At 43.7% G+C, this 17,355-nt stretch overlaps 1 protein-coding gene across 8 annotated transcripts in view; it reads right to left on the minus strand.

Annotated features, from left to right (window-relative positions):
• BAZ2A (bromodomain adjacent to zinc finger domain 2A) overlaps positions 1 to 17,355 on the minus strand; it is a 34,164-nt gene that overhangs the window by 5,690 nt on the left and 11,119 nt on the right. For 6 of the 8 annotated variants that reach the window (XM_079143216.1, XM_079143215.1, XM_079143217.1 and 3 more), the window contains 19 exons: positions 13,089 to 13,226; positions 10,932 to 11,522; positions 9,872 to 10,057; positions 9,040 to 9,255; positions 8,076 to 8,561; positions 7,872 to 7,932; positions 6,892 to 7,000; positions 6,621 to 6,722; positions 6,279 to 6,489; positions 4,656 to 4,756; positions 4,284 to 4,349; positions 3,938 to 4,165; positions 3,540 to 3,794; positions 2,620 to 2,834; positions 2,250 to 2,324; positions 1,868 to 2,048; positions 1,680 to 1,739; positions 1,340 to 1,484; positions 65 to 717 (listed from right to left, as the gene is read on the minus strand). In XM_079143216.1, the coding sequence (XP_078999342.1) occupies positions 65 to 717; positions 1,340 to 1,484; positions 1,680 to 1,739; positions 1,868 to 2,048; positions 2,250 to 2,324; positions 2,620 to 2,834; positions 3,540 to 3,794; positions 3,938 to 4,165; positions 4,284 to 4,349; positions 4,656 to 4,756; positions 6,279 to 6,489; positions 6,621 to 6,722; positions 6,892 to 7,000; positions 7,872 to 7,932; positions 8,076 to 8,561; positions 9,040 to 9,255; positions 9,872 to 10,057; positions 10,932 to 11,522; positions 13,089 to 13,226 (4,079 nt within the window). Of the gene's footprint in view, positions 1 to 64; positions 718 to 1,339; positions 1,485 to 1,679; positions 1,740 to 1,867; positions 2,049 to 2,249; positions 2,325 to 2,619; positions 2,835 to 3,539; positions 3,795 to 3,937; positions 4,166 to 4,283; positions 4,350 to 4,655; positions 4,757 to 6,278; positions 6,490 to 6,620; positions 6,723 to 6,891; positions 7,001 to 7,871; positions 7,933 to 8,075; positions 8,562 to 9,039; positions 9,256 to 9,871; positions 10,058 to 10,698; positions 10,836 to 10,931; positions 11,523 to 13,088; positions 13,227 to 17,355 lie in introns of those variants that run through there. The other 2 variants (XM_079143221.1, XM_079143222.1) reach the window with 2 other exon arrangements.

The raw sequence follows: 17,355 nt of genomic DNA on the forward strand, positions 1-17,355 counted from the left end.
CCCAATCAAGCAATGAAGCCTGCGGCAAGATGAAGCCAAGCATATACTAATTCTGGCTACTTACTGGCTTGGAAGAGGCAGGCAACTGAGGGGAGGGAGCAGGTTGGTCTTCAGAAACTGCAGGGGGTGGTGTAGGGGCAGCATTGCAGGGCATCTGGGCTGAGAAGTTAAACCAGGGTGCTTGAGGATCAGGGCCAGATTCTGCCTCATCAGGCTCTGGCTCCTCTAGGGGCTGAGGTGGGGCTGGGTCTAGTTTTCCTGGGCTGCTATCAGGCGTAAGGACTGAGCTGCTCAACAGGGAACAGTGGCTCTGAGTCTGGCTCAGCCAAGACAAGAAGGCTGACTGACTGAGGTCATGCTGGCTCTGACCCAAAGACAAATGGGAGCTTTCTGGCTCCAGGAACCCATTATGGGACTGAGGATGGGACTGCAGCTGGGGTTGGGCAGGTGAATGAAGCTGAGGATGGGACTGAGCTTCTGGATGAAGCTGGGCCTGGGGCTGTTCTAAATCCTGACCCTTAACAGGGGACTTAGGTTGCCTAGATTGCATTGACCCAGGCTTAGTTTTTCGAGGTCGGCCTCGGGTCCGGGCAGGAGAACTGGTAGAGCTGTTGGAACCAGCTAACTCTCTCTTCACAAATAAGAGAGCAGGGTTGGGTGGTGGATGGGCTGCCACCTTTAAGGAGTCAGTTTCTTGCTTTATCATATCTTCAGGAACTGTGAAGAGAAGTAAAGAGCTTAAGACATACACTTAATATAATATAATGATATATATAATGGGAAAGAAGCAGGCTTATATATCCTATAAGCACAGGATATATACTTTCTTTTCCTATTGGACTAGTCCCCCTTTTTTGAGATTTCGTGGTTAGCAGCTTAGGTGCCAATGAACAAAGTATCTGGGAAAGAAATACTATATGTTCTAAGTGAACATCAGCAACATAATCATAAACTAACATTTCATTTTTTTTGTGTACTGGGGACCGAATTCAGGACCTTGTACTGTATTTTATCACTGAGCTATATATCCCTAGACCTGTTAAGCACTTTTCTAATTAGGAGCATTAACTCATTTAAATCCTTTCATTGCCTTGTGAAGTTCACATACTATTATTATCTCTAGTTTACAAATGAAGTTACTGAAGCACATAGCTGACAAGGGGACAAGTAGGCAGGCAGGTAGGCATGCAGGCAGTCTTATTCCAGGGCCTGTGCTCTTAACCACTATGCTATACTGACTCTCATAAAATGAAAGCAGTTCCAAGTCACTAGGTAGAGAAAAGGGAACTATTTAACATTTGTTAAGATTCAGAACGTGGGCTTCCACAGACACACCTACCTAAGTTCCCCTCTGTTCCTTCCACAAAGATACCAGCCAAATATGGCAACACCCAATAGCGGCGTCTATAGCGATCTTGACCCAAGGAGACTGCTCGAAGCATCTGGGATGAATGAAGCAGCTTTTTGCGAAAGAAGAGCTGACGCTGGGTAGACATTGGAAAATGAGGATGAATAAAAAAACACATTTCCAGATCAACAGACTTGAATTCATTAAGTATATGGGAGAAAGGCATTGGCTGTTTTCCTATAGAATTGGCACCACCTGGGCCCAGCTAAGATGATGACCCATTCTTGCCAAGCCCATACCTCCAACTCTTGGGAGGTTAGAAGCACAGTACCTTACTGAGTTTTTCTATCTGACGCTCTAACTCTGGGATGCTAGATGCTATAGCATCAACCTGGAAGGAAACAAGTAGATATTGAGAAAATGGAAGTTAATCAGTACCAAGAAAGAACATTTACTTTCTATCCCCTACTTTCCTTGTACTCTCTCTCTTTTTTTTAAATCACTTTTCTTATCCAGTACCTCTCCATCTCTTCGGCCTCTGCGGCTGTGAATAGCTGCTATAGTCTCCTCCTCTTCCTCTTCTTCCATGCCACTGGTTTCCTCCATGATTCGAGAACTGCGCCTTCGTCCCAGGCCTTCCTCTGGCCCTTCCATTTCTACCTCAGGTCGCCCAGTTCGCTTGGCCAGAGCCGTTTTCAGTCTTGAAACAGATGCATAGATTAAGGGAAATTGTGATGAACAACAATGCCACAAAAGGAAAAACCGGAATCTAAATCATCCTGAGACCTGGTAAGATCCCAAGTCCAGGGAAAGGGCTAGGGTCATGATATTCTAGGCCAAAGTACTGGCTATTCATCACCCCTTCCCACTCTCTCCAAGCTCTACCCTATCTTGTCCCTACCTCCGAAGTCGTCCTTCAACAATCCATTTGTTTTTCCTGTAGCTGGACATACTCTCCAGAGTCTTGTCAATCTCACTGCAGGGAAATAGGGAATGTAATTTTGAGGTAGAAATGGCAGCACAGAAAAAGAGAAGGCAGGCTTATGGGTAAAGGGGCTGCAAGGAATTTTAGCCTAGAACCTAGAATGGATGAATGGCAAAGGAAGGCTTAAGTTCTCCTAGGGAGGGCACTAAGACTTAGTTACAAGTCAAACATCTTCAGAACCTGGCAGAGGGTAGACATCACCCCAGAACTTCTAAATGACTAAACTCCTCCCCCATCCCATTCTGACACAGGTATAGGATAACCACCCCCACTGCCAGCCCCTCACTTGATGATGAGGGTGGAGCCATTGAGCTCGTGCACGAGGAAGGCCAGGACAGCAGCCTTCTGTTGGGGTGGCTGGGCCTGAAAAGGCTGGGTGCGCAGGCTGTCACAGAGGGCTGGTTCTACTCCATATGCCATGAGGAAGCAACGCAGGATCTCAGACACATTATCTCTTGTCAGTGGGATCTCAGACACCTTCTCCCCCAAGATCTTTAGGGACTGTTTGGAGGAGAACATAATGGAAATGAGGAAGAAAAGGGGAACAACTCAAACGGGATGAAACTAGCATTTTAGGGTTAAGACTGAACAACAAGAGGGCTGAAGTCGTGGCTCAGTGGTAGAGCACTTGCCTCACATGTGTGAGGCACTGGATTTGATTCTTAGCACTGCATATAAATAAATGAATAAAATAAAGGTCCATCAACAACTTAAAAAAAGAGATTGAACAAGACAGCTGGGCATGGTGGTGCACACCTATCATCCCAGCAGCTCGGGAGGCTAAGGCAGGAGGATCACAAGTTCAAGGTCAGTCTCAGCAACCTAAGTAACTGAGCAAGACCTGTCTCAAAATAAAAATAAAAAGGGCTGGGTATGTGGCTCAGTGGTTAAGCACCCCTGGGTTCAATCCCTGGTACAAAAATAAATAAATAAATGAATTGGACAAGAGGAAAAGTATGAAAGTTGAAAGACTGCAAAAGAAAAGCACAAATTAAAAAAAATAAAACATATAAAAGAAAGGGAATAAAGTAAAGCCAGAAGCATCAGGAAGAAAAAGAAATAAAGGGGAAAACAAACGAAGAAGCTACATCTACTTCATTTCCTCACTCCTTTAAGGAAGGGACTTTTAAGTGTTCTAAAAGAGAAAGCAAAACTGAGACAAAGCCTATCTCAAGCCCTCCCAGCCTGCCTAGGACAGAAACTCACCTGACAGTAGGAGGGCAAGCCAGGATCATAAAGTGCAGCCTTTAGGAGCCGCACCAGTAGGTCTTGCACCTTGCCCAAGCTGTCACCTTGGCACAGGAGTCCCTCTTGCAGGACTCCCAGGCTAGGCACATCTTTGGTAGGATCAAAGCCCAGCACCTTGCCGAAGCTGTGCAGGAACTCCACGATGGTCAAGCAGTCTGAGAAGGCCCTACTGGGCAGTGTCAAACCAGGAATGCGTGTGAAGTCAGGCAGAGGCTGGAGGGATAAAAGTGGTAGGGCGTCCTGTTAGACTTATCAGAAGGCAACAATATAGAAGTCCATGAGGTCCTTTCTTTTACAGAAATGTCCTCACAACTGGCCCCTCCATGACCCAGGAACGGTTACTCTCCCCTCACTACCTGGTGGTCAGACAGACACATATCCTCTGTGGGTTTCTTCATCTCCTCCAAGATCTTCTGTTGCCTCTGCCGTTCCTCTAGGCGCCTCTGTGTGGCCAGGGTCTTATCTGCTTTACAAGCTGGCTTGGCTTTGGCCACCTCCTCCTTTATTTTTACCTTCTCTTTCTTTTCCCTCTTCATTTTTTCCTTCATTTTTTCTTGCTTTGTCTTTATCTTTTCCTTCTCAGCCTACCCACCCAAAGGAGAGAGGAACCAAGAATGCCATAAAAACACCAGTCACCACCCTTCCTTGGTCCCATTTTGGTGACTTCAAAATTAGACTCGGTGAGTGTGTACATACACCTACCTTGAATTTCTTCTTAGCATCCTTCTGCTTTAAGCTCTTGGTCTCTTGTTTCCGTTTGTTTCTGGCCTGTAAACCATAAGGGAAGTCATTTCTCCTCAAACTCTGAAAGCATCTCTGCTTGGGCTAGGATTCAAAAACAGACAAGGGTGCTGGGGAGGAGAGGTGAGAGATGGCATGATGAGGGTTTGGCAATGGATCAACTCTCTTACCCTGGAGATGCCCACATATTCTTGAATAAGCCCAATTCTCTAAATCAAGCCAAGAAAACTCAGGGTAATAAATGTGTGCTGCTACTTAGTAGGTGGCAGAAGTGGGAGAGGAAAAAAGAGATGAAGTGGATTTTAGGAAAAGTTAGCAAATAATGCCCCTCACCTGCCCTTGTAGAGCAGTCTGACACTCTCCCCGTTGTACCTTCTGCCTTATCTTCTTTTTGCTTTTATTCATCTTTGCTTTATCCTCCTCATTCAGTGTTTCTATAAAGGCAAAAAGAAAAGTGAAATGAGGTGGAAAGACAGATCCCTAGCATCAAGTGCAGCACATCAGTTAGTCACAAAGTAGTTACCCAGGCAGCTCCCTGAATAATTTATTTTTTTAAAAAAGTATACATAATATATATACTTGCCATGGTGATGGCACAAAGAACTCAAATGGCATCTCCTGTGTAGAAGGAGCAGCCCCCCTGGCTCCAACTAGACTGCTGTAGCAATAGTCCAGTTGAGGGAGAAGAGGCCACCATAGCAGCATAGCCTTGCAACCTGTCTCTTTCCCAGGCTACCCGACAAGGGCAAGAACACGCAGACTGATTTTAGTATGCAGAGAACTAAGAAAGGAAACAAACTGCCAGGAAAAGAACATGATAGTTGGCAGCATTAATTAACCAAGAATGTACCATAAAAAAAAGGGCAGACAAGGGACTCTGCAATAGTTAGATCGGCATTGACACAGCTATTGCTTATGCCCATCTCCCATGTGTTGTTCCATTAAAAAAAAAAACAAACAAACAAACAAACAAACAAACACGCAACTGAATTTATTCCTTTTTGGAAGACTGAATATTTAAGTATAATTCTGTAAACAGAATTTCATAGATATTTGTATGGAAGACTGAATATTTAAGTATAATTCTGTAAACAGAATTTCATAGATATTTGTATGGAAGACTGAATATTTAAGTATAATTCTGTAAACAGAATTTCATAGATATTTGTATTTCATAATAGATATTTTTGACATAACAGCACCTATCCTTTTGTTTCTTATGTAGAAACAATCATTCATCTATATGGCAACCTTCTGAGTTAAAATAGGTATTACAGGCAGGTAACCATTAAGGATTCTATTTATTTGTTTTTGTTTTTTGCAGTGCTGGAGATTGAACCCAGGGCCTTATGCATGCTAGGCAAGTGTTCTACCACTGAGCCATATCCCTATTCCAAGATTACTATTTAAATATGAGACTTGTTCTAGTCATACAGTTAGAAGATGACAGAGCTAGACCTCTTGAATAGGAATTAGAAGACTAATTTTTTTCACCTTCTTCACACTATACCAGGAAAATGGAATATTTACTGAAAAAAATTAGATATATCCTATCTGTGTATCCCACTAAAATAGTGTCAATTATCTTTATAACGCAGATATAAATTCTGAATCTCCACAAAAGTGGAAATGAGCAAGGTAAAGGGTGTACAACTGACATCAGTATAAGAAAGGAGCTGAAAGATGGGTAACAAACAAACAGAAGTCCTGTCCTCTGGGTTAAAGAGCTACATCTGGGAATAGCCCAAAGCTTCAGTGATTAGAACTCAAGGAAAAACTGGCTAGGAATAGAAGTACTCTAAGTGCTGGGACCCTGATGTATCTTTCAAGGAGAAGCTATTTTAGATTTATTCTGTCCAAAATTCTGTCCTGGGGAAACTCAGGTATTAGCAATTCAACAACATTTAGATACCTCAGGGAGGGTGCAGAATCCCAAGGTAAGAAATACTACTGTACCTTGGGCCTCTGGTTTCTTTAGGAAGCGGCTGTCTGTCTTATTCAATAACTCAGGAATTTTGACCTTGGGAGGCCGACCTCGGCCCCGTTTCACCTTGGGGACTTCCTTGGTTTTAGCCTTCTCATTGTTTCGAGGTCGACCCCTTTTGCCAGTAATTGCTTGAATCCTGGATGGAATCTCCTCTGCTGAGAGTTGTACCCACTGCAATCCCTAAGGCAGCAAGGAAGACTATGTCACAATGGGAGAGAAAGACCTCCCAGAACCTCCAAACCCCACAAGAGGAAGCTGCAGCATGTCCACTTTTTCAAGGACAAAAACATATTTAACCCTTGGGCAAGCACCTCTGGTGTGTCTCTCTCTTCAAAGAAATCTCCAACAGGCATACGGGGACTGAAGCTGAAGTGCTCACGGCGGACACTGTGTACCACGTTGCGGCTCAGATACTAAGAGAAGGAAGTAAAGCAACAGTAATGAGATTATAGCCCTACCATGTCTTTGGCCTAGCAATGCAATAAGTAGAATAGACCCCAGAACAGACAACGCTCTTTTGCTGTCACAGGGCTCAAAGAAATGAGTCTCTAACTTTAGAAATACCCACAAAAGCTACTTTACCTTGATTACTTCTGGGAACTGTTTCATCCTCTTCCCACAGGGGCCATAATACCAGGTCTCCCCCTGCCATCGATGGCTGCCCTTCTTGATGCGCACCTCTCTCCGCCACCTGCCAGAGAAGCACATGGGCCCTGCCACCAGGTCACACCCCTACCCACTCCCATGCCACCCAAGAGCGAAGCCCACTGAGCAGATGGCCCTCCCGCATCTGTCTCATTAATACTGCATGCAGATGCAAAAGCAGCATGAGACACAAGCTTAACTAGAAGACAGGCTTGAGTTTCAGAAAATACCTTACGGTCTTCAGGAGGAAAACAATACACTAAATTTTACAAGCCCAGAAAGACCTCTATCCCTCATTTTTACAAAGTCAGTGAGATGAGCAGTCAGAAAACTCTCCCTGAAGCAATTCAGGGCAATTACTGAGTTTCCAGTAATGAGGACAAAGACCTAAGAAAATAAAGGCAGAAGACAGAGGGTGGGGAGGCAAGCAGAAGAGTAACTTGCAGCTGACTCCATGAAATGACTCAGTAGGCCAGGTTTTAGTTAGAACTCTCTATTCTAAGCAAGAGTCTTATTAAGACTAAGCCTTATTTTTCTCTCAAATTTTAAGCAGTACTCATACTTGGTGACCACAAGTAGCCTTACAGGGGTTGGCGTGGGGAAGATCCAGCAAGACAGTTATTTCCACAAGGCCCTTGCTGTCAGCAGCCTTGCTCATTTGGAGATAACATTATGATAAAAGATAAATGTCCTGTAATCTGCTCCTGTCTAACCCATTCTTCTCCCACTTCAGATGAAGAGGGGAGCTCCTGGGCTGGGATGTAGCTCAATGGCAAAGCGTCTGCCTTGCATTCGCAAAGCTCTGGGCTCGACCCCCCAGTTCCAAAAAAAAGATCTGAAGAGGCGAGCTCCTTTCTTCCTAGAGTCATGCATTCAACTTGTCAAGGTCAATGCACATAGCAATCTAGAGCATTTACCCATGCTGGAGGGGAAGACGAACTTCTTCTGGGGTAGCAATACGTCTTCTGAGAATATCACCTTTGGAGGAAGACAGGGGATACCCAAGTTAAAGAGTTTAAGAAAAATTCTGAAAACAGGCTAGTAAGGGAAGGCTGAATGCAACACAGGACATAAAACTTTTCTGGAACAAACCAGAGGTAGAACAGAATCTGAATGCTCACCACTTGCAGAAGTAGTGACTCCCCCAGTAATCTCTTCCAGGTCAGCAGAGGCCTCAGGGAAGCTGCTAACATCCTTACTGGCTGGGGAAGCTGTTGGGAAGGCAACTGCTGGGGAAGTTACAGGGGAAGCTTTTGGGGAAGTCACTGAAGTTGTCAAGGAGACTTCCGAGGAGGAGACTGCTGGGAGGGCTGCTGAGGAAGTTGAAGAGACTGTTGGGAAGACTACTGGGGAGACAAGTGGGGAGGCTGCTGGAGAAACTGCTGGGGAGACTTCTGGTAAGATTTCTGGGGAGGCTGCTGGAGAAACTGCCAGGGAGATTGCTGAGGAAGCTGTTGGCAAGGCTGCTGGTGAGGCTCCTGGATGTAGCTGAATAGTGGTTGACTGGTCAGGGGCTGGCTGGGAAAGGGGTGGTGGAAAGTCTGAAGCCCGAGTCTCTATTTCTTCCTGTTCAGCATCACTGCCATTATTCAGGTCAAAACTATTATCTAGAAACCAAAGACAGGGTAGGTAAAGGAAAAATGGCACCACATAAAATAGAATCTATTCTGTCAAACCTCGTTTAAGCTAAAGAGGGTTACTTCAATGGTTTTTCCCTAGGGTTGGGAAAAGAAGCAGCTCTGGTTTTCCTCACCAACCATTTATAAGGATTAAAAGGCAAAACTAAAGCCCCTGCTGTCATTTGTATGAAAAGATATCTTTCACACCTGGAACTAGGAAGGACCATCTAACCTCCTTTTCCCTGCAAACTCCCAGTCTCAAAAGTTTCTCTGAACTGAGGACACAGGTCAAAGTGTATCCTGTGTCCTTTTTTAGGACCATCACACCACTCACGCCCATAGCCTCCTCAGCTCCCAGCAAATATGTTATTACAGAATTCCCATTACTAAAGTACTAATTATGATAGTTATTCCCTCACTTTTTTGCAAGCCAAGAACTTTATTTGTCCTACCTTTTCTCACTTACCTTGCAGGACAGACTCCCCTAAGACAGGTGGAGAGTTCGGGCTGGCAAAGATAGAAGCTGATGTTTGACTATCATCTGCCAGAAGATTGAAGGCAGTAGCATTATTGAGGGAAGGGCAATCAAGGGCAGAGATCACAGGGCTATCCTCAAGAGGTAGCTTGTCTTCTGCACCCATCAGTTCTGTGTCTATACCATAAAGTCCTCCACTCACTGGTTCTGTTAATGGGGTGAAAAAAAAAATTTCAGAAAGCAGGACACTGGGGAAAAATTCAAAAATCAAGATTTCCTTGAGAAATACTAGCCTGAAAATATCCAATTCTAGTTTACAGTGTTAAGATTCTAACATTAAATCAAGGGAGATTTATGACACTCTAAAAGAATAGTCATGAGACTATAGAGAACACAAAGTTCTGAGGTAAAACTGAAAAGGTATTGATCTTGTATATCCACCCACAAATTCTTGCTTACTTCTAGCATTTATCATAAAACAGGTCTTGCTTATATTTTAGTAGGAGTAAAAGGTTATTGTTCATGGCAAATGTTTTCCTGATAGAACCAAGACCCCGAATAGCCCAACTGTTTGGTAGTTAAGTCCCCATTCAGTGAATTGTTAAAGCCCAGGACTCTTGGCCAAATAGAAGACTGGGAAAGAACCTGGGAAATGAACCAAATCAGTTCAGAGTGCAATTGGCCGAGGTAACTGTGGTCTGCCAATGGATTATCTGGGGGTACTAAAGGTTCTCCAATACTCTCTGGTTTGCTATCTTTTCTAGGTAGTAGAAGCTGGCTATCCTCTACTCAGGTGAATACAAGATTCTGCCTCCAAGCCCACCTGGTGCCAGAGAATCAAAGGGCTCAAGAGAATCTTCACTGAGGATTGGAGTGTCTTCCAGTTGATCAGGAAGATGTGAAGGATCATCTAAACAGCTCACTGTGGGATCAGGGACCAGGACTGAGACCTCTTGGTGTAATGACTCCACAGAGGGAACAGAGCCATTATAGCCACACATCTTTAGTTCTAGGGAATATCAGGAAAGAGCAAAAGTCAAAATCAATGCCTTCTACTGGTTCATTTAATTACAGTAGGCAATTAATTCTTTGCTAGAAGGGTATCCATTCAATCAACATTTATTGCTGCCAGGGTGCCAGTTTTATGTTGGGAACCTATCTTATCAAGACACTCTAAATAAGCAGAGAAGTGCTGGTAAAAATCAATCCTACGGCGAGCAAAGAAAGGGGAAAGGAGACTGGGGTCTGAGATAAGAACCCCATCGTATGTCTCAGATGTCTTCCCTGATGAACAGGGAACACAGAAAACATCCTGTGATTTTATAAAGTGGTCACCCTTGTACTAAGAATCAATTGCAAGCTAAGCTTTTATCTATTTTGAGACAAACAATGAAAGGGGTTGTCACATGTACCAATGCTAACAACAACAAAAAGGAAACTGGGTAGACAAGCAATGCTATGTTCTGCCTGCTTACTTCCCTCCTTCACATGCCAATCACTACAAGTCTCAGCTCACTTAAGCAGCCGGCCTGAACCTGCCATAGTTGAAACAGCTTTAATGCCCACTGCTCATGTCCTAACCCTTTAGTGTATTTCGGAAGAAACCCTTCTTGATGCTGTGTCTGATGGGGCTGTTTCAGGCTCGCCCACCTGCCCTCTCCAGGCCAGCAGCTCTGCATGAGCTTGAAATAATTTGCACTCCCACTCGCGAGCTGGTGCTGCAGCCACAAAAACACCAGCCACTTGGCTCTGCTAATCACCAACATGCAAATCAGCCTCCACTGCAGAGAGCTGGAAAGACAAGTTTTCCTCACCTCAAAAAGCCACTGTCCCCCACAGCCCCATTTTCCTTCTCCCCACCCAGTTCATGGACCCAGTTATACCTTGCTGCTCCTCTTCCAGCTCCAGGCTGCCTACCAAGCCAGTGCCATTCTCTGCCACAACTGTCAGCTCCTTTTCTGCTGCCTCATCAGGATGGATTCCACTGCCTACCTCCTGGGAGGGTGCAAAGGTCTGGATGCTAGATCCCAACATAGGAGAAGTCTGTGGGGAGGTGAAAAAACCTGGGGGTCCATTGGGCATCACCTCAAAATTCTGGTCAGGAAAGGAATCATACAGTTCCTGTGAATCGAAGTTTAGCCCCATGGGACTCTGGGTGCCGTTGGCCCAGAACTCTTGGCTCCCAGCCCGAAGGTTAGTGTTGTGACTTGGGGATGAAGGTTGTCGGTTGCCCCCAAGGATGCCGTTGAGTGGGTACTGTCCCCCCGAGAACTGGGAGAGAAGGGGTGGGTCCTTGAGGTTGTTGCCAGGATTGGCAGATGGGTACTGTGAGTAGTTCCAGAGACAGTCGTAGGCCACGTTGGGGTGATGGAGGTGTGAGGTGCTGGAGGAGTGGGGAGCAGAGTTCAAAATCCCTGAAGTAGTAGTGTGAGATACAGTAGATAAGCCATTAACATTCACATCCCCATTCAAACCTGGCAGAGAAGGAGAAAAAAGGGTTAGTTATGGATATATATGCAAGTAACTCTCCCAAAGAACCCCAAAGTAACAGCACTAACTAGAAAAAGGGAAGGTGAAACGGAGGGGGAGTCCCCCTGTTATATTTAGCTTTTGGGCCTCTGAGGAACACCAAACCCAGATGCTCCTAGAAGCTAGCTTAATAACTGCTGCTGAGGCTGCTGAGTAGGGGGCTGGGGAGCTCTCCAGGCCTACCATAGGGGCCACCAGCAGGAAGCCGGCTGTTGCTGCTGCTGCTGCTGCTATAGACTTTATTAAATGAAGCTGTTTGCAGACTCCTTACAGTGACTTACATTCTTTCCCACTTTTATTCCCTAGGGGAATTCTTCCCTTGAAGGGGCATGAATAAATTCTCCAATTCCCCGCCCCCCAACCTTTCCCTAGTGCCTGTTTGGCCCCACAGTGGCACCAGAAGGGACAGCCTCCACCTCACTGGCACATGCAGATCCAGCACTTTGTGCTGGGCTAAGAATAGAATGTGCAGTCACCACAGCCACAAGATTCCAGCTCAGAAGGTTGGACTGGGTTTTGCCCCTACCCATAAGGCCAGAAATGTAGTATGCAGGGGGTAAAAATCTTTGCATGACCAGTGCTGCAGAATTCAGCTCAACATCAATGACTTCTGGGATGATGAAGGACAATCAAATAAAAAGAACCAAGAAACCTAGGAAGCTGAAGGTAGGGCCCGGGAAACCCAATGAAATAAAGGAACATCTTTCTATCTGCAAGCCTCTTGTAGAGGATAGGAGGGAAAGTGGCAAGTATAATCCTGTTATTTTTCTACTGCAAGGAAGGAGAGAGGCATGTGGGTTTCTCTCTGCTTCTAGGCATCAAGGACTTAAAATCCAAGCAAAATTAGAGAGGTACTTGGTAGAGACATGGTACAGAATAACTGATAAGTCAAATCTAGAAAAGACCAATCATGGCAGCAAGACCAATCATGGCAGCACCATTTCCATCTGGAATTATAAATTTCTCTCTGGAAAAACTACATAAGCACTAACCCCTCCCTTATCCCTATTTTCTACCCAACGAAAGGAGGCAACACAGCAAATTTACCATCTGCCCTCCTCTCCTGCACAAACCAGAAGGCAAACATATCCCAACCCTTAACTCATCTTTCTCACCCTTACTTCTAGCCCAAAGCAGCTTCTCCAACCTCTAAAGGCAGTGTTTCAGATGGCCAGTCCTTTCTCTCTCTCTCATGGGTCCAACCTGGTTATCAGCAGCAGTAGATACCTCACTATTCTGTGGCAGTAGCCAGGGAACAGGCTGACAGAAGAGCAGGCTAAGGTGAAAAAGCTAGTGTTTTTCTAATCCCCTCCAAACTTGTCAAAACTAAAAGTCTTAGAAGTTTATTTCTCTCTAGTAGCTGGAGTTCTGTGGATTTACCTTCTCCCCATCTGGGAGGAAATAAAGTTGTGGAATAGCCAGCCCAAAGTGGAGCCAAATCTCCTCCCATCAACCTACTCTAAAGAAATGATGCCCATTCCCACCCCAGGCCATGTGGCCCTCACACTCACTTTTCCCTTGCTGGGGGAAGTTCATGGGAGACCCGTTAGTGTAGAGGCCCTCCCCTGAGGAAGGAGAGGGTTTCAGTCCTGAGGCAGCAGGTGCAGGGGGAAGGCCAGTAAAGTTAAAATGGTCGTTTGCCTCCATTTCTGTAGGAGGGGAAAGAAAGGGGGAAAAAATACTGGCGGTTAAACAAGGTTATGTCACCTAGAATCTTCCAGAGGGAATGAATACCCCCCTTCCCTCCCTTTTCTCTTCTCTTGAGAAAAGAAAAAGAGGAAATATGCCCCTAACCTGGGCAATGACCCTATAGAAATAGTCTTTTAAAATTAGCTTTAGAGTGATTAAAAAAAGTTCATGGGAAAAAAAAAAAAAAAAAAAAGATACAAGTCTAGAGGAGTCTACCCTCTGTGTAAGTCCCACCCTCTTAACTCCCAGCCCAGGCTACCCTACCTCTTTGTTAGATATTAGCCCTTGATTATAACTTTTAAAGTTCTCTATTCTTTTGTTTTATCCTCAACATGAGAGTCCCACTCCCAGGGTCCACAAAAATGTTCTTAAAACCATTTTTGACAGAAAGTGACAGAAAAGGGGGTGTTGGTAGGAAAAGTATATTTAATATACACCCTTGGTTTTATTATACCTGAGTTAAACAGAGTCTATGTTATTCTATCCACACCTCTAGACATCCTAGGACACTATTGTTACATGAGTAAAGGGTCTTGAAAAGGAGGATACACTTCAGAAAAAGTGACCATAATGGCAACACTCCAATCATCCAGGGATATTCTACCTCTTTTGGCAGTGCTGGAGATCAAACCCAGGGTCTTAAACGTGCTAGGAAAGTGCTCTACCACTGACTTCTCTCCCAGTCTCAACGTTCTATTTCTTATTTGTGGGAAATACCACGATCTCCAAGAATACAGGTCAAGTCAGGTCAGTGGCACATGCCTTTAATCCCAGCAGCTCGCGAGGCTGAGGCAGAAGGATCTAGAGTTCAAAGCTAGCCTCAGCAACAGGGAGGTACTGAGCAACTCGGTGAGATCCAGTCTCTAAATAAAATACAAATTACTGCTGGGGATGGGGCTCAGTGGTTGAATGCCCCTGAGTTCAATCCCCAGTACCCCAAAATGAAAGAATATAGGTCAAATAAATGTCAGCGGTGAAAAAATGATTAAATGAGAGTGTTCCAAAGAATATTGTTATGTCTACTATGATTAATTCATAGTAGACATACTATGATTAATGTTTTAGTTTCATGGCCTAAACATAAAGGGTCATGGAGAGAAAAGCAAGATGCTTATACTGTAAAGTGCAAACAGTGGTTCACGGAAGGGTAGTATGACTAAGAAGGTATTCTCTTTTTCCTGAATATGGTGTGATATACTATGAAGGAATGATGAGTGAAACCCTTGATCAGAACAAATTTAACTTGGAAAGCAACTCCTTGGATTATATTACTTTTTTTAAAAAAAATATTTTTAGATATTGATAGACCTTTATTTTAGTCATTTATTTATATGTGGTGCTGAGAATCAAACCCAGTACCTTAGACATGCTAGGCAAGTGCTCTACCATTGAGCCACAAACCCAGGCCCCGTTTTGGTTTTTTTGTGGCACTGAGATTGAACCCAGGGGTGTTCTACCAATGAGCTACACATTTTTAGAGACAGGGTCTAAGTTGAGGTTGGCCTCAAATTTGCAATCCTCCTGCTTAGCCTCCCCAATCCTAAGATTACAGGTCTGCATCACTATATTCTCAAGGGCAGAAGAATTCACACAAAAAGGTTTCTTTTTCAGTTCCCAAAATGAAGCAATAAGCAGACCTACGTGATGTCTGAATTAACCATTTGGAAGGGAAAATAAATTGGTTAAGAACTATATCGTCACTAGCCAACATTTGTAAGGGTTATGTTCATGAGTATGCCACAAACTGCAAATGAGACTTCATTAGGTAAATTATACATATGTATATATATGATTCTGAGCATGAAATATAAAGCCCTTTCTGTATAATACATGGCATTATTAAAATTTTCCAAATTAAATATAGTTATCTCTACCTTAATCAATTAACTAAAATAAGAAATAAAAATAAAAGTATGTGTTTTGTTGAGTTAAGGAAAAAACTTTTAGGACTCACTTCTTTTCCATATAGAATTCCCCATTTCTATTCTAAAGTACCAGACCTCAACAGGCTGTACATAGATGAACAAACCAAGTCTCTAGAGAAAAGACCTCATGGTCCTTCCTTCAGAATTTCCCTATTATTGTTAAATACTACTCCTTATCAGTAGGGGGTCTGAAAAATAACCATCATAAGATTAATAACCATGCTGAATGAAAAACACAAAAAAAGAAAGGTCATTCCCTAATATATAGGTTAAGTTTCCAAAGCTTAACCCACAGAGCAAAGAGGACATTCAGTAGTTCACTTCAGATATCCTGGATATGCTATGCCTGGAAAGTCAATTTCATTTGATTATCTCCCCAATTTCACCTCTCCTTTTCCCCAGTTTTATGCACAGCCACACCTCCCCTGCTGTGTGAGGACACGGACACAGGGACACACACACACATCTTTTCCTCCTTTGTACTCTAAACTATATCCCCTCACTCAATGATGGGTCACAGTTCATTTTTCCATTCTCTATTAGCATCCATGAGGAAACTAGTGACCTCTTGCTGCTCCTGTTTTATAAAATATGTATCGTACTTCACAAAATAAGTGGATAGCTCACAGAAATCAAAGAAGTAAAAGGAATGGGAAGTTATCTGGTACCTGAGGTCTGCTTCCACACCTGTTTGAGTAAAGGGTCAGAGGAACCACAACCATTTCATTTACAAGCTTCCAAAACACTGTGTTGTTCAGAGAGGTCAGCACAATGTAGAAGGCTCTAGGTTCAAATCCCAGACCTTGGATTTAAACTTGATGAGCCTCAGTTCATCATTAGAAAAAAACTGAGGCATGCACTTCCAGAACTTGTGAGGATTAAATGAGAATATCTATATAAACACCCTAGCATAGTGTCTGTCACCCAGCAAACATTCAATAAATGTTAGCTATTATTATTAGACAAAGAGTAACATGTATGCTTAGTTTTCAAAATGATAATCAGCTCTATAAGGTCTAAATATAATTCAAAACTACCACCAGCATGGGAGATACTACAAAACCAGAGATGACCAGTTCAGAGGTCAACTTGACTCCTGATTTCAGTTGTCATTTAAACATGGGATTCCAATATGGGAATATAATAAAAATGTGAGCAGCTCCTTTCCACAATAAACCTAGGGTTATTTCATTCTAACCTTCCTACCCAAGATGCTTTATACAATAATGCCTTAAGATAAATTCTACCTTTCAATCCAGAGCTAGTAAGAACAGTAAAGCAAAGAAGGGGGATGTCTTGCTGGAAGGAAGGAAGGAAGGAAGGAAGGAAGGAAGGGAGAAGGGAGGAGGGAGGGAGGGAGGAAGGGAGAGGAAGGGAGGAAGGGAAGGGAAGGGAAGGGAAGGGAAGGGAAGGGAAGGGAAGGGAAGGGAAGGGAAGGGGGAAGGGAAGGAAGAAGGGAAGGGAAAGGAAGGGAAGGAAAGGAAGGAAATAAATAAGTAAATCAGCCAGTGCCCAACCCCCAGAATAGCAGACAGTTCTCATGATCAGGAAGTATAATCAGGAAAACACCCAGCCCAATCCCAGTTATACATAATGGATGTCTTAAGAGCCCTCCTGTTGGGGTTAGGGATGTAGCTCAGTGGTAGAGGGCCTGCCTAGCTGGGTTCAACCCCCAACACAGAAAGAAGGGGAAAAAGCTTGTGTTTCATTTGTTTTTTGATTGTTGTTGCTGTATTCTGCTTTTTGTAGTACTGGGAATTGAACCCATGAGTACTTCACCACCCAGTTACATTTCATTTGTAAGAATTAAGTTATACTGCCCCTTAAATTTTAAGCAGTAAGGCAATATTCACATGGCCAAACTGGCAGCTTTTCTCAACCGCAATAAGTTTCTACGCTGTGGGTCTATGACATGGTTTTAACAGAGAAAGGCTGACAATGCACAAAGTATTGAAATAAATAAATATTAACAGATTTCAGCACTATTGCAGGTGTCCGACCTAACCAATTCTAACCCTTAGGCCTCTGAGGCTACCCGGTCCTACACCCTCCAAAAAAAAAAAAAAACAAAAACCACAAGATGCATCAATACCCTCCAGCTGTACACTTTGGTAATTCCTGCAGCTCTTTAAAAAAAAAAACAACAAATGGGAGGTTTCTAATA

This window comes from Sciurus vulgaris, assembly GCF_902686455.1.
Source record: "Sciurus vulgaris genome assembly, chromosome: 5".
Lineage (NCBI taxonomy): Eukaryota > Metazoa > Chordata > Mammalia > Rodentia > Sciuridae > Sciurus > Sciurus vulgaris.